This window comes from Puntigrus tetrazona, unplaced genomic scaffold (assembly GCF_018831695.1).
Source record: "Puntigrus tetrazona isolate hp1 unplaced genomic scaffold, ASM1883169v1 S000000746, whole genome shotgun sequence".
NCBI classification, from domain to species: Eukaryota; Metazoa; Chordata; class Actinopteri; order Cypriniformes; family Cyprinidae; genus Puntigrus; species Puntigrus tetrazona.
Window position 1 is genome coordinate 2327501 of NW_025048355.1, and position 17500 is coordinate 2345000.

Here is a 17500-nt window from a genome sequence, read left to right on the forward strand (position 1 = left end):
CTAAAGTCTACAGAGAATGATTTCCAAGAACGTGCAGGAGTTTTGAGAGATGAAACAGGGGCCCGATTATAAAGTGCTTTATAAGTGTGCGGCAAAATAAAAAGGCAGGAAAAGACATTATGGTCTAGTGACGTGGGATCTCTAGCCTCAAAGTCTGCCTCAACTTAAAAAAAAGGCTTCAGTCAACTGGCCTGGATTAACTCAAAGCGTGAGATCCTTCATCAGCGAAGCCGTCTTCTGCAACAATTCCATCTTCATTTGCTCATTTCCATACAAGCTAACCACACACAGACATGATTATACACGTCACTACACATCACTACTGAGCTATTCACAGGAGAGAGTGTTTGTCCTACCGGCAGCGGCTCAGAGTTGAGGAGTACATCGTGGCTCTTCCTGGTTGTCCTTGAACAAACTCGAGCTTTAAACCAAACCTAGTAACCAGCGGCAGGACTTGCTCTTCCCTGCTTTGGTTTTGCAATCAGTAATAGCACCAACTCGGGTAGAAACGGAGAGAAAGCTGGAGAAGCACATCCACAAACACTCTCTGCACTGATAATCACACACACCTGGTGACATCACCTGCATCACCGACCAATCAGCTTCCTTGCTTTTTGTTTGGGCTCACAACCAATAGTTTCACCTTTTTTTTCCCTTTCAGATCTTAAACCTCATTTTATCTGATTGATCTGTGTCTTTGTTTTGCACAGTGATGATATATATATATATATATATTTTTTTTTTTTTTCTTACTTGCATTTGGTTTAACAATTACAAGATAAAAATTGAAATGATGCCAAAAAGCTGAAGCGATAGGATCAAAGTCATGTTTATGGCAGTGGAAGTCATAATTATGAGATATAAAGCCATACTTTATATTCATAAAAATTATGAGATAAAAAGTCACTAAATTAAAGTCATAATTAGGGGATTAAACAAATAAACTAAATTAAATGTGTATAATTATGACAAATTCATATGAATAAAAAGGCAAATAATATAATGAAAAGTAGATTATAACATTTGAAATTATGAGATAAAAATCTAAATTGTGCCAAAAAGGTAAACCCGTACTGAAAGCAGTGAACGTCCTAATTCAGAGACATGAAGTGGTAACTGCTGAGAATCAAAGGTTGTTCTGTAAAGCAGCTGTAGAGAGGCCTCAGAGCTCATGTTTTCTCAGGTGGCTGTTCCTGACGTCACCGAGGCCGCGGCCGGAGCCGACTTCCTGATCTTCGTCATTCCTCATCAGTTCATCGGGAAGATCTGTGACCAGATGAAGCCTCACGTCAAACCTGGGGCCATCGGCATCTCCCTCATTAAAGTACAGATTCATTCAGTCCTCTATAAAACATGCATCATTTATTTCTAAATGAATCCTGCAAATATTAGATTCCCTACTTCGCTATGGTTCATTTTAGTCCGTTCTCTGTGTGTGTGTGTGTGTGTGTGTGTGTGTGTGTGTTCAGGGTATCGACGAGGGCCCGGATGGTCTGACCCTGATCTCTGACATCATCAGGTCCAAGCTGGAGATCGAGGTCAGTGTGCTGATGGGTGCTAACATCGCCAGCGAGGTGGCCGACGAGAAGTTCTGTGAGACCACCATCGGTGTGTGGGACATCTTCCAGAAACCTGCAGAGTGCTTGACCTCGTGCATTTATGACTCTGTGTGTGTGTGTGTGTGTGTGTGTGTGTGTGTGTGTGTGTGTTTCAGGAGCCACTAATGAATCCAACGGCAAGATCTTCAAAGAACTTCTGCAGACGCCCAACTTCCGCATCACTGTGGTGAAGGAGAGCGACACGGTGGAGCTGTGTGGAGCACTGAAGGTACCTGAGATTTTCTGACGTTATGTGCTATGGACGCTTCGGTAAAATAAGGACTTAAAATCACATTGAGACGAGAAGTCAAAATGATGAGATGAACTGTTAAAATGAGATAAATCTGAGATAAATATTCACAACCTTGAAAACTAGATGAACTCTTAATTATCACCATCAGAATTATGAGAAATCAGAACAATGACATGAAAAGTTTTTTGTGTGTGTGTGTGTGTGTGTCTCTGTGTGTGTGTGTGTCTCTGTGTGTGTGTGTGTGTGTGTGTGTGTGTGTGTCTGTGTGTGTGTGTGTGTCTGTGTGTGTGTGTGTGTGTGTGTGTGTGTGTCTCTGTGTGTGTGTGTGTGTGTGTGTGTGTGTGTGTGTGTGTGTGTCTCTGTGTGTGTGTGTGTCTCTGTGTGTGTGTGTGTCTGTGTGTGTGTGTGTGTCTGTGTGTGTGTGTGTGTGTGTGTGTGTGTGTGTGTGTGTGTGTGTCTGTGTGTGTGTGTGTGTCTCTGTGTGTGTGTGTGTCTGTGTGTGTGTGTGTGTCTGTGTGTGTGTGTGTCAGAACATCGTGGCGGTGGGTGCAGGTTTCTGTGATGGTCTGGGGTTTGGTGATAACACTAAAGCCGCTGTGATCCGTCTGGGTCTGATGGAGATGGTGGCCTTCTCTAAACTCTTCTGTAAGAGCGCCGTGAACTCGGCCACCTTCCTGGAGAGCTGCGGCGTGGCTGACCTCATCACCACCTGCTACGGAGGACGGAACCGCCGGGTGGCCGAGGCCTTCGCCCGCTCTCAGAAGGTTCCTCACTTAAATAAATAATAAACAATAAATATATAATAATACTTCTAATATGTAACTCTATAAAATAATTCTAATAATATTTGTCATCAGTCCATAGCGGAGCTGGAAGCTGAGATGTTGAACGGTCAGAAGCTCCAGGGTCCTCAGACGTCTGCAGAGGTTTACAAGATCCTCCAGAAGAAGAACATGGTGGACAAGTGAGTGACATCATCATCTTCATCATCATCATCATCATCATCACGAGTGTGTGCCTGACGTCTGTGTGTGTGTCTGTGTCTGTGTGTGTGTCTGTGTGTGTGTGTGTGTGTGTGTGTGTGTGTGTGTGTGTGTGTCTGTGTGTCTGTGTGTGTGTGTCTGTGTGTGTGTGTGTGTGTGTGTGTGTGTCTGTGTGTGTGTGTGTGTGTGTGTGTGTGTGTGTGTGTGTGTGTGTGTGTGTGTGTCTGTCTGTGTGTGTGTGTGTGTGTCTGTGTGTGTGTGTGTGTGTGTGTGTGTGTGTGTGTGTGTGTGTGTGTGTGTGTGTGTGTGTGTGTGTGTGTGTGTCTGTGTGTGTGTGTGTGTCTGTGTCTGTGTGTGTGTGTGTCTGTGTGTGTGTGTGTGTGTGTGTGTGTGTGTGTGTGTGTGTGTGTGCAGGTTTCCTCTGTTCGTCTCTGTGTATCAGATCTGTTTCGAGGGCCGGCAGGTGAAGGAGTTCATCAGCTGCCTCCAGAACCATCCAGAACACATGTGATGTCTCCGACACACACTCTTCATCAGTCACACACACACACACACACACACTCTTCATCAGTGTGTGTGTCCTTCCACTCAGGACTGTCTCGCTGGGAAACGCACATAGGCTGTATTTTATATTAGCAGTTTTGACTACAGCTGTCTTATAAAGATGTATTAAATGTAATACTTTACATCACAACCAATAAAATCATTTTAATCATTTCATCTTTGAGCTTCATTTATTTCTGACTCGTTTTCTTCATGAGCCACATAAAAGCAACAATTAAATGTGAATGTTTTATTTATTTAGAGACATTTTTCTTTTTAATAAAAACAGTGTAAGTATTATAACAAAATTATGATTAATAATATTAGAAGAATTATAGTACATATACTATTATAGTTATTTAATTGTGAATAATAATAAAATAAATATACATTATATAAAAAAAAGGGTATTATAACTAAAATTATAACATTTTTACCATCTTTTTATGAATGGTAGGTGTTTTTATGAAAAAGGGTAAATCTCTCATTTCTAAGTTTTTTAAAAATGTAAAACATTTTTATGCATTATTAATTGTCATGATTGGGGGGTCTGAGGCGTGCGGATCCATTTATTAAACGAAGGCATGGTCATAGCAGGCAGGCGTCAATCAGGGCAAACAGATGTATAAGAGGCGAGGCAATAACAAAATCCAGAAACAGGCGAAGGTCAGGTCAGGCAGCAAACAATCAGAGAATCAGAAGACAGGCAGGGTCAAAACCAAGGAATCTAGAACTAGGTAAACACAAGGGATACTAGGAATAACAATCTAACAGGCGAACAATGCAACCTGCAGGTGAGGGGCCTACAACAGTCTTTATAGTCCTCAGACAGGAAGTAGCAGCAGAGGGAGTGATCGCAGATCACCCAGAGGTAAGAGCTCCCTCTGCTGGCTTGGTGACATAGCCCCCCTCCTAGGAGCGACTCCTGGCGCTCCACAAAACAAACAAAACAAAACATAACTGGGAGCTTGGGAGGGGGTTCCGGGAGGGAGTCAGCAAGCTGAGACCAGGGAGGAAGAGACGGTGGGAGGAGCCAGGGAGAAGACGGGAGGAGTAAGGAGCGGGAGGCAATCCAGAGCCCAGCCATGATGGTCAGTGGTGGAGCCGACGGAGGGAGGAGCCATGGAGAGGTAACGGTCATCAACCCCATGGAGCCGACCGACGGCGGTGGAGCAGGTGGTCGAGGAGACTGAGGCGAAGGCGGAGAGCCGAAGAGCCGAAGAGCCAGGGTGACACAGAGGCGCTGGAGGTCCTAGGCGGTACCGCAGGCTTCGGCGACTGATGCGGAGACGGGGGACGAGAAGGGCGCGGCGGAGCCAGAGCGACAGAGGACTGAGGTGGAGCCGGGGGAAGGGAGGAGCCTGACAGAGCCGGAGGGATGGAGGGACGAGGCGAAGCTGGAGGAGTGGAATCCTGAGGCGATGGATGGTCGACGACCGACCAAGGCGTAGCCGGAGAGACGATGGAGCCTGGTGAAGCTGGTGGATTGACGGAGCACGGTGGAGAGGAGGGAGCTAGGAGCTTAAGGGAAGCTGACGGGTCTACAAGCCGAGGTGGAGTCTGGGACTCAGAGGCGGAACGATGAAGCGAGGGATCCTTCACCCACAGCGCCAATGGAGACTGGCAGACCCGTGGTGAGCTCCAGGTGGAGGGCAGAGGATGAGTGGAGGGGCTGCTGGGATCCATCGTCGACGTGTGGCAAGGGTGGGAGGGTGGGATAATCTTGAGGCGGCGCGCACGGCGCGGGCACTGGGCGGGCGCGGACGCAGGCGCGGGCACTGGAGGCTTTGCACGAGGCGCTGGCACTGGAGGCTTTGCACGAGGCGCGGGCACTGGAGGCTTTGCACGAGGCGCGGGCACTGGAGGCTTTGCACGAGGCGCGGGCACTGGAGGCTTTGCACGAGGCGCGGGCACTGGAGGCTTTGCACGAGGCGCGGGCACTGGAGGCGGCGGCCATCTTGGGAAGCGGCTCTGGGCAGGCGGCGGCCATCTTGGGAAGCGGCGCTGGGCAGGCGGCGGCCATCTTGGGAAGCGGCTCTGGGCAGGCGGCGACCATCTTGGGAAGCGGCGCTGGGCAGGCGGCGGCCATCTTGGGAAGCGGCTCTGGGAAGAAGGCGGCCATCTTGGGCAGCGGCTCTGGGAAGAAGGCGGCCATCTTGGGAAGCGGCTCTGGGCAGGCGGCGGCCATCTTGGGCAGCGGCTCGGGGCCCTCTGGATTTGATGCGGTGTCCTTTTCCTCCTCAACACCCAATAATGTCAGTAATGTCAGGACAGACGAGCAGACCCAATTGCAGAAAGAAATTAACTTTATTTGACAAAAAGGTCTTTGTGTAACAATCCCACAAAGGGGTGAAACAGATTGCAGTCTACTCCAGCCACGATCCCAGCTGCAGAGGAGGTGAACGATGGATCATCTAACCGACACAGTTCGATGGGACAAAAGGTGAACCAGGCCCAACCGGTGGAGCAGGAAAAGGGTGGCCGGCCAAAGCGGTCGCCGCGGAGCCTCCCACTGTAGCCACGTCCAGGATCCGCCCACTAGAAGACCGAGACAGGCACTGGCACCCAAAGGTCGCCGTCGGTGAGGGGAGAGTCCTGAGCTGGGCAAAAAGCGAACTGGAGAGATGGGGGGGGCAGAAGACGGGGGGAAAAAACGAGAAACTAATAAAAATAGAAAAAACACAAAAAGCAAAAAGCATTAACTAGACTGAGAACAGGACTAAGACTGGACAAATGCAAACAGATCAGACTGGTCAACAGAGGTTCAGCGTCAGAACGAACTAACATTAGACGACGGACTGACAAAGGACAGAAAACACAAGGAGATTAAGTAGAGAGGGTAATTAACAGAAATGGGGTGCAGGAGTGTGAAACAATTAGGGTTAACAAGAGGGGAGGAGTTAACAGCAAAGCACATGGCGAGCTGTCAAAACAAAGACCATGTGCTTCAGGACAACAAAACACAAGACAAACACAACAGGCCGCTGCCAACCCCTGACAGGTAAGCCATGTCCAGAAACTCTTGAGTATAATCCTCAATTGATCGGGTGCCTTGCTTGAGGGCCAATAAACGTCTAGTGAGGGTCCTACCTGGCCATGGATCAGGTGAAAAGCCGCTGGATCCTGGTGTGAGGTTGCATTCTGTCATGATTGGGGGGTCTGAGGCGTGTGGATCCATGTGCAGGCTTTTATTGAAGAAAGGCATGGTCATAGCAGGCAGGCGTCAATCAGGGCAAACAGATGTATAAGAGGCGAGGCAATAACAAAATCCAGAAACAGGCGAAGATCAGGTCAGGCAGCAAACAATCAGAGAATCAGAAGACAGGCAGGGTCAAAACCAAGGAATCTAGAACTAGGTAAACACAAGGGATACTAGGAATACTAGTATCTAGTACTAACTAGGAACTCTGGAATAACCTTCATGCTAATGTTCGGGGATCAGACACACTCTCTCAGTTTAAGTCTAGGCTAAAGACATATCTTTTTAGCAAAGCATACTCGTAAAGATTAACATAAACCTATGCTACAGTACATTGTGATTCCCAATAGTATGAATGGCCGCTACTCTAATTATCCTTTTGTCTCCACCTCGGGATGTACATCATGAGGCATCTAGTTACCGAGCCTCTCCAGTGGACCCAGTGAGGAGATGACCTTCCTGCGATGACGTCGAGGAAAACTCAACCTTCTGTCTGGACTAATTCTATCTTGAACTTTCTGCATTGTAATTCATCCTGCTGTTTTGTAACGCATCCTGTTGTGTGGTGACTTGCTTTTGTCTGTGGAATGATTTGCTTTTGTTATGTAATAATTTGCTTTTGTGAAGCTGCTTTGGAACAATAGCCATTGTAAAAAGCGCTATACAAATAAACTTGAATTGAATTGAATTGAATTGAATTGAATTGAATTGAATAACAATCTAACAGGCGAACAATGCAACCTGCAGGTGAGGGGCCTACAACAGTCTTTATAGTCCTCAGACAGGAAGTAGCAGCAGAGGGAGTGATCGCAGATCACCCAGAGGTAAGAGCTCCCTCTGCTGGCTTGGTGACATTAATAGTTTTACTTTAAACCAAGTTTTGTGCATAACGATGACATTTTTACATTTTGTAAAATGTAATAATGATATTATTATTATTATGATTATTATTATTATTATTATTATAGAGATAATGGTATGGAAAAAAGCCATGCTGTTTATTTTTGTATAATTTTAGATTTGCATATTTTTCCTCATTAGCCACATAAAACACTAAACCTCTCATTTCAGTGTTAGAATTAAAGACATAACACATTTTTATGATTTAAGAATTGTAATAGTTTTTATTGAAAGCATTTATTTCATTTTACATTCGAATTCATCTTTAATTTATTTCATTTAAAATGTTTGGTGTTTAATTATATGCAAAAAATATATACTGAACACACAAATATTAGAAGTAGAAAAGTTAAGGCTGTACTTCCAGGAGGGTCATTGTGTTGAGCGGGGCGGGCGATCAGATGCGGTCGGTGGGGTGGATCAGATGGTGGGGTAAATGCCGAAGCTGGATATTCCACACATGTTTTTATTCCGGATCATGCGGACAAAGCCCTTTTCTCCCCAAGCTGTTCCCCAGCTGAGACACACAGAAATCAGTCATTTCATATTCATATTCATAACACTAGAGGGCATTAGAGCTCACTGTGAAGAATAAATATTAAACAGTGTATTCATCAAAATATGAATATTATAATAAACTAATAATATTATATTTATTATTAGTTATTTATGTGTATAAAGATTGTATTTGCCTATAAAAATGTGCATATTATAATGTAAATAATAATAATAATATTATAAGGTGGTAATAAAAAGTGCTCATAAAAGGATGAACATTACATTGAAAACAATAATTAATAATATTCTAAAATGATAATAAATATCAAATATATGTATACAAATGACTGGTATAATCAAGTTCATCTTTATAAATAATTACAAATATTGCAAATATGACAAGTATGAGTATCAGAATTCATAAAAACTAACATAACAAATATAAAACATATTACAGAAAATATAAATAAAATGAAAATAATTGTAAACAAATCTAAAATATATTTATACTTCATAAAAATATGAATAATGGACAGTAAAAATATTGTAAAATGTGAAAATGAACCTGTTTTTCACCAGCCAGTAGTCTTTTCCATTTTCTGAGCCATATCCCACAACTAGAACCGCATGATTGATCAATCTAGAGCCACACATTGGACTGCTGTAGATTCCTGAATACACAGATTTATTGTTTAGAATTAAAGTGTGTGTGTGTAGACTGAAAGCAGATAGACAGGTGTGTGTGTCTCACCGCCTCTGTATCTGTGGAAGGAAGGAAGTTTGGCGTTGATCCCGACAGACACAGGCCCGATATTAGCAACAGCGTTCTGCAGCGCCACCTCGTCGTGACGAGGAAGATTCTGGAAACCTGAGCAATATCCAGCTCTTCCTGTCACTGAGTATCGACACTCACCCTGCTGCAAAATACACCACAACAACAACACTGCATCACAACAATGTCACTGCGTCACTAAAACATCACTACACCATCACAACAACACCACTGCAATGCCACAACATCGCTACAATACAACGACATGAAAAAATGCCAATACAATGTCTCAGCAACATCGCTACACAACAACAATGTTACAGCGTCACTACAATGTCATAAAAAGCCACTACACCATCACAATACCACTACACTGACACAACAACAGTGTTACTACAACACCACTACAATTACAGGACATCAGTACAATGTCACAAAAACACCACTACAGTCGAAACAACATCACTACAATGACACAGCGTAACAACACCACCACAGTGTCACCACTACAACATCACACTACAGTGTCACTACAGTGCAATATCACTGCAACATCACAACACCGCTACAATGTCACAACAATGTCACTATGTACCAAAAATACCATGTCAATGGCACAAAACACCACAAAGTCACTACACCGCAACTGTCACTACAACCTGTCACAACGCTATCACTACAATGTCAACAGCACTAAAGTGTCATAAAATTGGTGCAAAAACTCCACTAAATGTAACTTCAATGTCACAGCATAACACCACCACAGTGTCACCACTACAACATCACACTACAGTGTCACTACAGTGCAATATCACTGCAACATCACAACACCGCTACAATGTCATAATATCACTACAATGTCACAAAAACACCACTACAGTCAAAACAAAATCACTACAATGACACAGCGTAACAACACTACCACAGTGTCACCACTACAACATCACACTACAGCGTCACTACAGTGCAATATCACTGCAACATCACAACACCGCTACAATGTCATAACATCACTACAATGTCACAACAACACCACTCCACTGTCACAACAATGTCACTACGTACCAAAAGTGCCACGTCAATGACACAAAACACCACAAAGTCACTACAATGTCACCACAACATCACTACAACGCAACTATGTCCCTACAACCTGTCACAACGCTATTACTACAATGTCAACAACACTACAGTGTCATAAAATTGATGCAAAAACTCCACTAAATGTTACTGCAATGTCACAGCATATCAACACCACCACAGTGTCACCACTACAACATCACACTACAGCGTCACTACAGTGCAATATCACTGCAACATCACAACACCGCTACAATGTCATAACATCACTACAATGTCACAAAAACACCACTACAGTCAAAACAACATCACTACAATGACACAGCGTAACACCACCACCACAGTGTCACCACTACAACATCACACTACAGCGTCACTACAGTGCAATATCACTACAACATCACAACACCGCTACAATGTCATAACATCACTACAATGTCACAAAAACACCACTCCACTGTCACAACAATGTCACCATGTACCAAAAATACCACGTCAATGGCACAAAACACCACAAAGTCACTACAATGTCACCACAAGATCACTACAATGCAACTATGTTACTACAACCTGTCACAACGCTATTACTACAATGTCAACAACACTACAGTGTCATAAAATTGATGCAAAAACTCCACTAAATGTCACTGCAATGTCACAGCATAACAACACCACCACAGTGTCACCACTACAACATCACACTACAGCGTCACTACAGTGCAATATCACTGCAACATCACAACACCGCTACAATGTCATAACATCACTTCAGTGTCACAATAAACACCACTCCACTGTCCCAACAATGTCACTACGTACCAAAAGTGCCACGTCTATGACACAAAACACCACAAAGTCACTACAATGTCACAACAACATCACTACAACGCAACTGTCACTACAACCTGTCACAACGCTATTACTACAATGTCAACAACACTACAGTGTCATAAAATTGATGCAAAAACTCCACTAAATGTTACTGCAATGTCACAGCATATCAACACCACCACAGTGTCACCACTACAACATTACACTACAGCGTCACTACAGTGCAATATCACTACAACATCACACTACAGCATCACTACAGTGCAATGTTACTACAACATCACAACACCGCTACAATGTTATAACATCACTACAGTGTCACAAAAACACCACTCCACTGTCACAACAATGTCAGTACGTACCAAAAATACCACGTCAATGGCACAAAACACCCCAAAGTCACTACAATGCCACCACAACATCACTACAATGTAACTATGTCACTACAACCTGTCACAACGCTATCACTACAATGTCAACAGCACTAAAGTGTCATAAAATTGATGCAAAAACTCAACTAAATGTCACTGCAATGTCACAGCATAACACCACCACCACCACAGTGTCACCACTACAACATCACACTACAGCGTCCCTACAGTGCAATATCACTACATCACAACACCGCTACAATGTCATAACATCACTACAATATCACAAAAACACCACTCCACTGTCACAACAATGTCACTACGTACCAAAAGTGCCATGTCAATGACACAAAACACCACAAATAGTGTATTTTAGTGTGTTACATAGAATTTTTTAATTATTTAATTTGAATTTTTAAATGATTTACTTATTTTTTTATTAGTGTTGTATTTTAAAATGATATATTTTTCCTCATTAGTCGTCCGTGAGTCTGCTGTACCTTGTGTTCATATGGGTAGGAGGCTTCAGAGTCGATGCCGTTGTTCTGGATGATGTAGCGGAAAGCTTGGCTCATATATCCTCCCTGGCATCCACGGTTCCCCAGACTCACACTGCAGTCCATCAGGTTCTGTGGACTCAATGGAACCAGAGAACCGGTTTTCTTCTTCATCTGACCCTCCAGAGCACCGACGGCACTGAACGCCCAGCACGAGCCACACGGGCCCTGAAAACACACACAGACATGTAAAAACGATAGATTTTAAATATTAAAATAAACACACTATAACTAAAATAATTATTAATAATACATATATCATTATATACTTGATTTATATGTATAAAACAAGCATATTTTAACTAAAATAATAATTAATATAAAAGTTAAATATTATTAGAAATATATATATTTCTAAAAATATTAATAATACAATTAAAATTATATAAAATTGTCACGCCAGCACCACCATCATCAGACGAGCCGGTCACATGGTTACGATCCCAGTTACCCAATTTCTAACTATCAACACCTGTAGCCACTTACCCGCTCCCCTTCATATACACGCACTCACATTCACTCGACGGCTGATCTCAAGGTTGCATCCCTACCCGTGCTGCTTACTCTCTCGATCTGCCATCTCTCACTTGTCCGGAAGAGCGCTCCAATGGGCGGAAGCACTGTGGATGACCATCAGTCCCCGAGCGAGCTCACTGGAAAGTTTCATTGCACATTTCCGGGAGATATTCGGTCAACCCGCTACGAGTGTGACCGTGCACGATGAGCTTCTTCAGCTACGGCAGGCAGAGCTCCCCATCCACGAGTATGTGCTCCGTTTCCATACACTAATGATCTGTAGTGGCTGGAATGACACCGCCCTACTCTCCGTGTTTCGTCAGGGTCTGAATCCAACCGTACACCAACAAATGTCGAGGTGTTCCTACAAAAGGCCACCAACGTGGCACAACACATATTGGCTTGTCCACCTTCGCACGAGTCTCCTTCCTTAGCCACCGCTCTCCGCAACCTGAACCCATGCTCACAGTCCATTATCGCCTCTCCAATCAGGAACGAGCCCGATTCATCAGAGAAGGATTATGCCTGTACTGCAGCTCCTCGACTCACATCATCCGCTACTGTCCTATCCGACCACCACAACCAACGGTGAGTCACTACCCTAATTCCTCTAGTCGCACGCATTTCCCATATAGACGCTAACCTCTCTTTCTGTCGACAACTTTTCCCAGTCAAGGTCCCGGTGGACTCCGGAGCATCCGGGAATTTCATCTCGTCCCGTACATTGGCTAACTTCCACATTCCTCATCCCCTGTAAGTTCCACTACTTACCGTATTTCCACTATTCAGGGCAGAAACCTCTCTAACAGTAGGGTGCGACATAACACTCCGCCGCTCACCCTCCAGACTGGAAGTCTTCACATGGAGACGATCTCCTTGTTTGTTCTAGAGGATGCTACAGTGGACGTGGTTCTGGGCTGACCCTAGCTCGATCTACACCAGCCAGTAATCAAGTGGAAAACAGGAGAGATTCTGGTGTGGAGCCAACTCTGTAAGGAGAGATGCCTGGTTCCCCTTGCAAGTCCTTCAATCACCTATCCTGTCACTCCACGACCGTAGAAAGCCCTGAGAATCACGCCATACCTACCATCCCACCCGAATACCACAACTACTTAGACGACTTCAGTAAAACTGCTGCCACTCACCTACCTCCTCACCGTTCCTGGGATTGTGCTATAGACCTGCTACTGGGTGCCAAACGTCCCAGAGGTCGAATATACCCTCTATCGGTCCCGGAGAGAGAGGCCATGGAGGAGTACATTCAAGAGGCATTACACCAGGGGTTCATCCGTCCTTCCACTTCCCCCGCCACGTCCAGTTTCTTCTTCATTGCTAAAAAAGATGGAGGTCTCCAACCATGCATAGACTATCGAATGCTAAATGACCAAACTGTCAAATTCGCCTACCCGCTGCCATTAGTCCCAGCCGCCCTGGAAGAATTACGTGAAGCTCGCATCTTCAGCAAACTCGACCTACGAAGTGCTTACAATTTAATTCGTATCCGCAAAGGCGATGAGTGGAAGATTGCTTTCATCACCCCATCCGGACACTACGAGTACCGGGTAATGCCGTACGGGCTCTCAAACTCACCTTCAGTGTTTCAGAACTTCATGAACAAAATCTTCTGTGACATGCTAAATCGGTTTGTACTAATATACATTGATGGCATTCTCATTTATTCATCCAACCTCACCGAACACCGCAAGCATGTAACCCAAGTCTTCCAGCGCCTGCGACACCACTAGCTGTACCTGAAAGCGGAGAAATGCGAGTTTCACAAGCCCTCCATGCACTTCCTGGGGTACATCCTTACCTCATCCGGAGTCTGCATGGATCCCCAGAAGGTAGCGGCAGTTTGTGAATGGCCAACCCTGGCCACAGTAAAACAACTACAGAGGTTCCTGGGCTTTGCCAACTTTTATCGATGTTTCATCACTAACTACAGTATAATTACAGCTCCACTCACCTCCCTACTACTTCGGAACAGAAAGACGATCGAGTGGAACTCGGAGGCTGAAAGGGCCTTCTCAAGGTTGAAGTCCACCTTCTGTTCCGCACCCACATTATTTCATCCGGACCATTGCTTTCCGTTCACAGTAGAGGTGGATGCAGCAACATTTGGGGTAGGAGCCGTACTATCACAACGGAAAGGTGAACGCTCGGTATTCTATCCATGCGCCTACTTCTCCCACAAACTATCCCCGGCGGAGCAGAATTATGATGTGGGTAATCGGGTTCTACTAGCCATTAAGCTGGCCCTGGAAGAATGGCACCACTGGCTGGAGGGAGCCAGGTACCCTTTTGAGGTCATTACCGACCACAAGAATCTACAGTACCTCAGGGAAGCCAAAAGATTGAACTCCCGGGCAGAAAAGATGGGCATTATTCTTTACCAGGTTCCAGTTCAAGATAACTTATTGTCCCAGTAGTAAAAACGTGAAAGCCGATGCTCTCTCTAGTCTCCACAAACTCGATCCTACCCCAGAGGAACCTGAGACCATTCTACCTGCTTCGGTCTTCGTCGCACCTATACTGTGGCCTTGACGAACAAATTTGAGAAGCCACGCACGCTGAACCTGCTCCGCTGAGAGGTCCAGAAGGGAGTTGTACGTACCATCAACACTTCGCTTATCCCTGCTGGACTCCACACCTCTCTGGGCTCAGGGCACCCAGGTAGCCACCAAACCCTCTCACTCCTCCAAAAGCGTTACTGGTGGCCCAACATGGCCCGAGATGTCAGCCGATACGTCAGGGGATGTCGCACCTGTGCTATCAATTGCACTCCACGCAGTCTACCCGAAGGAAAACTTGTCCCCTTACCCATCCCACGTTGGCCTTGGTATTGACTTCGCCACAGACCTTCCGCCTTCCAAAGGGTATACCACTATTCTGGTGGTGGTAGATCGATTCTCCAAGGCATGCAAACTCATTCCCCTACAAGGAATTCCTACCGCCATGGAAACTGCAGAAGGCTTGTTCCACAACATATTCAGACACTTTGGACTCCTGGAAGACATTGTGTCAGATAGAGGCTCTCAATTTACCTCCAGAGTGTGGAAAAGCTTCTTCCAGCTCCTAGGCGTTTCCGTAAGGTTATCCTCCGGCTACCATCAACAGATGAATGATCAAGCCGAACGCAAAATTCAAGAAATCGGCTGGTATCTCCGGGCCTACTGCCACCGACACCAGAGCGAGTGGAGCCAGTATCTACCCTGGGCCGAATATGCCCAAAATTCCCTCCGCAAAAGCACCACCGGCCTAACCCCGTTTCAATGAATCCTTGGCTTCCAGCCTCCCTTGTTCCCTTGGTCCGGTGAGCAATCTGAAGTCCCAGCGGTAGATTACTGGTTCCGAGAGAGTGAGAGGGTATGGGACTCCGCTCACATCCATCTCCAACAGGCAGTCTGGAGACATCAGTACCGCGCTAACACCCGTAGATCTGACACCCCCACTTACCAACCCAGGGATAAGGTCTGGGTGTCCACAAGGGACATGCGTCTCTGACTGCCCTGTAGGAAGCTGAGTCCCCGGGAACAAGTCCGTTCACAGTCAATCACCAGATCAATGAGGTCACCTACCGGCTCAACCTACCCAGTCACTATAGTATTTCTCCTTCCTTTCATGTATCCTTACTCAAACCTTACACTGACTCTCTTGTCCCTGCTTCCACAGAGCACCCGGAACCCCCCCATCCACCTGAAGTCGAGAACGCAGAGTCCATCTACCGGGTTAAAGAGATCCTCGACTCCCGGCGATGGGGCGGCCGGCTCCAGTACCTAATTGATTGGGAGAACTATGGTCCTGAGGAGAGGTCCTGGATTGACAGAAACGAGGTATTGGATCCCTCTCTCACAGAAGAATTCCACCGGAACCACCCAGATCGCCCAGCCGTCGGTCCCGAGCGTCAGGAGACGCTCGTCGAGGGGGGGTAATGTCACGCCAGCACCACCATCATCAGACAAGCCGGTCACATGGTTACGATCCCAGTCACCCGATTACTAACTATCAACACTTGTAGCCACTTACCCGCTCTCCTTCATATACACACGCTCACATTCACTCGACGGCTGATCTCAAGGTTGCATCCCTACCCGTGCTGCTTACTCTCTCGATCTGCCATCTCTCACTTGTCCGGAAGAGCGCTCCAATGGGCGGAAGCACTGTGGATGACCATCAGTCCCCGAGCGAGCTCACTGGAACTCTCTGATCCTTTGAAGGGAAGTTATTGAGACTTTCTCCTTAGTTAGTTTCTCTACGGGTTTTGGAACCCAGCCTATGTTTGTTTCTATGGCTGCTCGCCTAATCCTTAGTTTGTTTTAATAAAGAAACCATTACTTGGAATTTCCTCTGTGTCTGCCTCTCTATCAGGACGTGACAAAATTGGAAATTAGAATATCATAATTTAAATAATTATTAATAATGAATGATAAGATTAATATGAGAACATTATGTCCAGCACACACACCTGGTTCTGGACAGGACTGACCAGCCCGTGCTCCGCCCAGTTGACTCGTGGAGGGAGGGGCTGCTGTGACGGAGGGAAGGAGGTGACGTTGACGTCTGGAAAATCTTCCTCCAGCAAACCGTTCAGTTGATTGACCTCGTCTGCAGACTGAACACACAAACTCACTTCATCTGACCTTTGACCTGCCTAGGAGAAGACCTACGAGCCTAACGAGTGAACCGAGTGAAGTGTGTATGAATCTGCTTCGTTTGTATCTCAGTGGATCATTTATTAAAACGTGTTTGCTTTGTTTGTGATATTAGTAGTCTTTAATGAAAACGTTTCTTGATTTTCTTATAAGTTAAAAGACACATGAAGGTGGTCTCTGACTCTGTTTCTCCTCTCTGCTCAGATTTTAATATTCATGTTCCTTTTTTTGGTCTTTGTTTTATTCTCCTCATCTTTTCAAACCAAATTCATGAGACTTTTTTAAATCTGAGGTGTCTGCTAATGATTTTAAAAAGGAAAAAAAATACTTTTATATCAAATGTATTGTTTTTAATTCACTGGCAGGTATTTTTCTTCTTTTGTTAAGCTCAATTTGACTTCATTTTACATCTTATTTGTTTGTTTGTTTATTTATTATTCATTTTAAAATATTTTTAACTACCTTGAAATACATTTTTAATCATTTAAATTTAATCTGATAAAATTTGTAATTAATGTTTAGTTCTTTACATTATAATTAATTTTTTATAGTATTTATTTGAAGATTAGTTAAATTTTGATGTTTTATTTTAGTTTTTATTTTAATTAGAAATTTACTTTACTAAATTTTTTAATTTTAATTTAATTTTAAGTTTTTAATTTTGATATTTTTATTCAGTTGTTTTTATTTTAATTTAAATGTATTCTTTTATGATATAATTAATACGTGGAGGTTTTTCGAGTATCT

At 44.6% G+C, this 17500-nt stretch overlaps 2 protein-coding genes across 2 annotated transcripts in view; one reads left to right on the forward strand and one right to left on the reverse strand.

The window, feature by feature from the left end:
- gpd1c (glycerol-3-phosphate dehydrogenase 1c) overlaps positions 1-3554 on the forward strand; it is a 6654-nt gene extending 3100 nt beyond the window's left edge. Inside the window, exons 3-8 of the mRNA XM_043233110.1 lie at positions 1184-1324; positions 1470-1608; positions 1715-1827; positions 2382-2615; positions 2709-2815; positions 3249-3554. Of these exons, the coding sequence (XP_043089045.1) occupies positions 1184-1324; positions 1470-1608; positions 1715-1827; positions 2382-2615; positions 2709-2815; positions 3249-3345 (831 nt within the window). The 3' untranslated portion in view covers positions 3346-3554. The remainder of the gene's footprint in view (positions 1-1183; positions 1325-1469; positions 1609-1714; positions 1828-2381; positions 2616-2708; positions 2816-3248) is intronic.
- Positions 3555-7688: 4134 nt separating this feature from the next.
- Positions 7689-17500, reverse strand: part of ctss1 (cathepsin S, ortholog 1) — a 12002-nt gene continuing 2190 nt past the window's right edge. The window contains exons 4-8 of the mRNA XM_043232956.1: positions 16567-16713; positions 11529-11753; positions 8726-8891; positions 8540-8645; positions 7689-7993 (exon numbers count right to left, since the gene is read on the reverse strand). Of these exons, the coding sequence (XP_043088891.1) occupies positions 7897-7993; positions 8540-8645; positions 8726-8891; positions 11529-11753; positions 16567-16713 (741 nt within the window). The 3' untranslated portion in view covers positions 7689-7896. The remainder of the gene's footprint in view (positions 7994-8539; positions 8646-8725; positions 8892-11528; positions 11754-16566; positions 16714-17500) is intronic.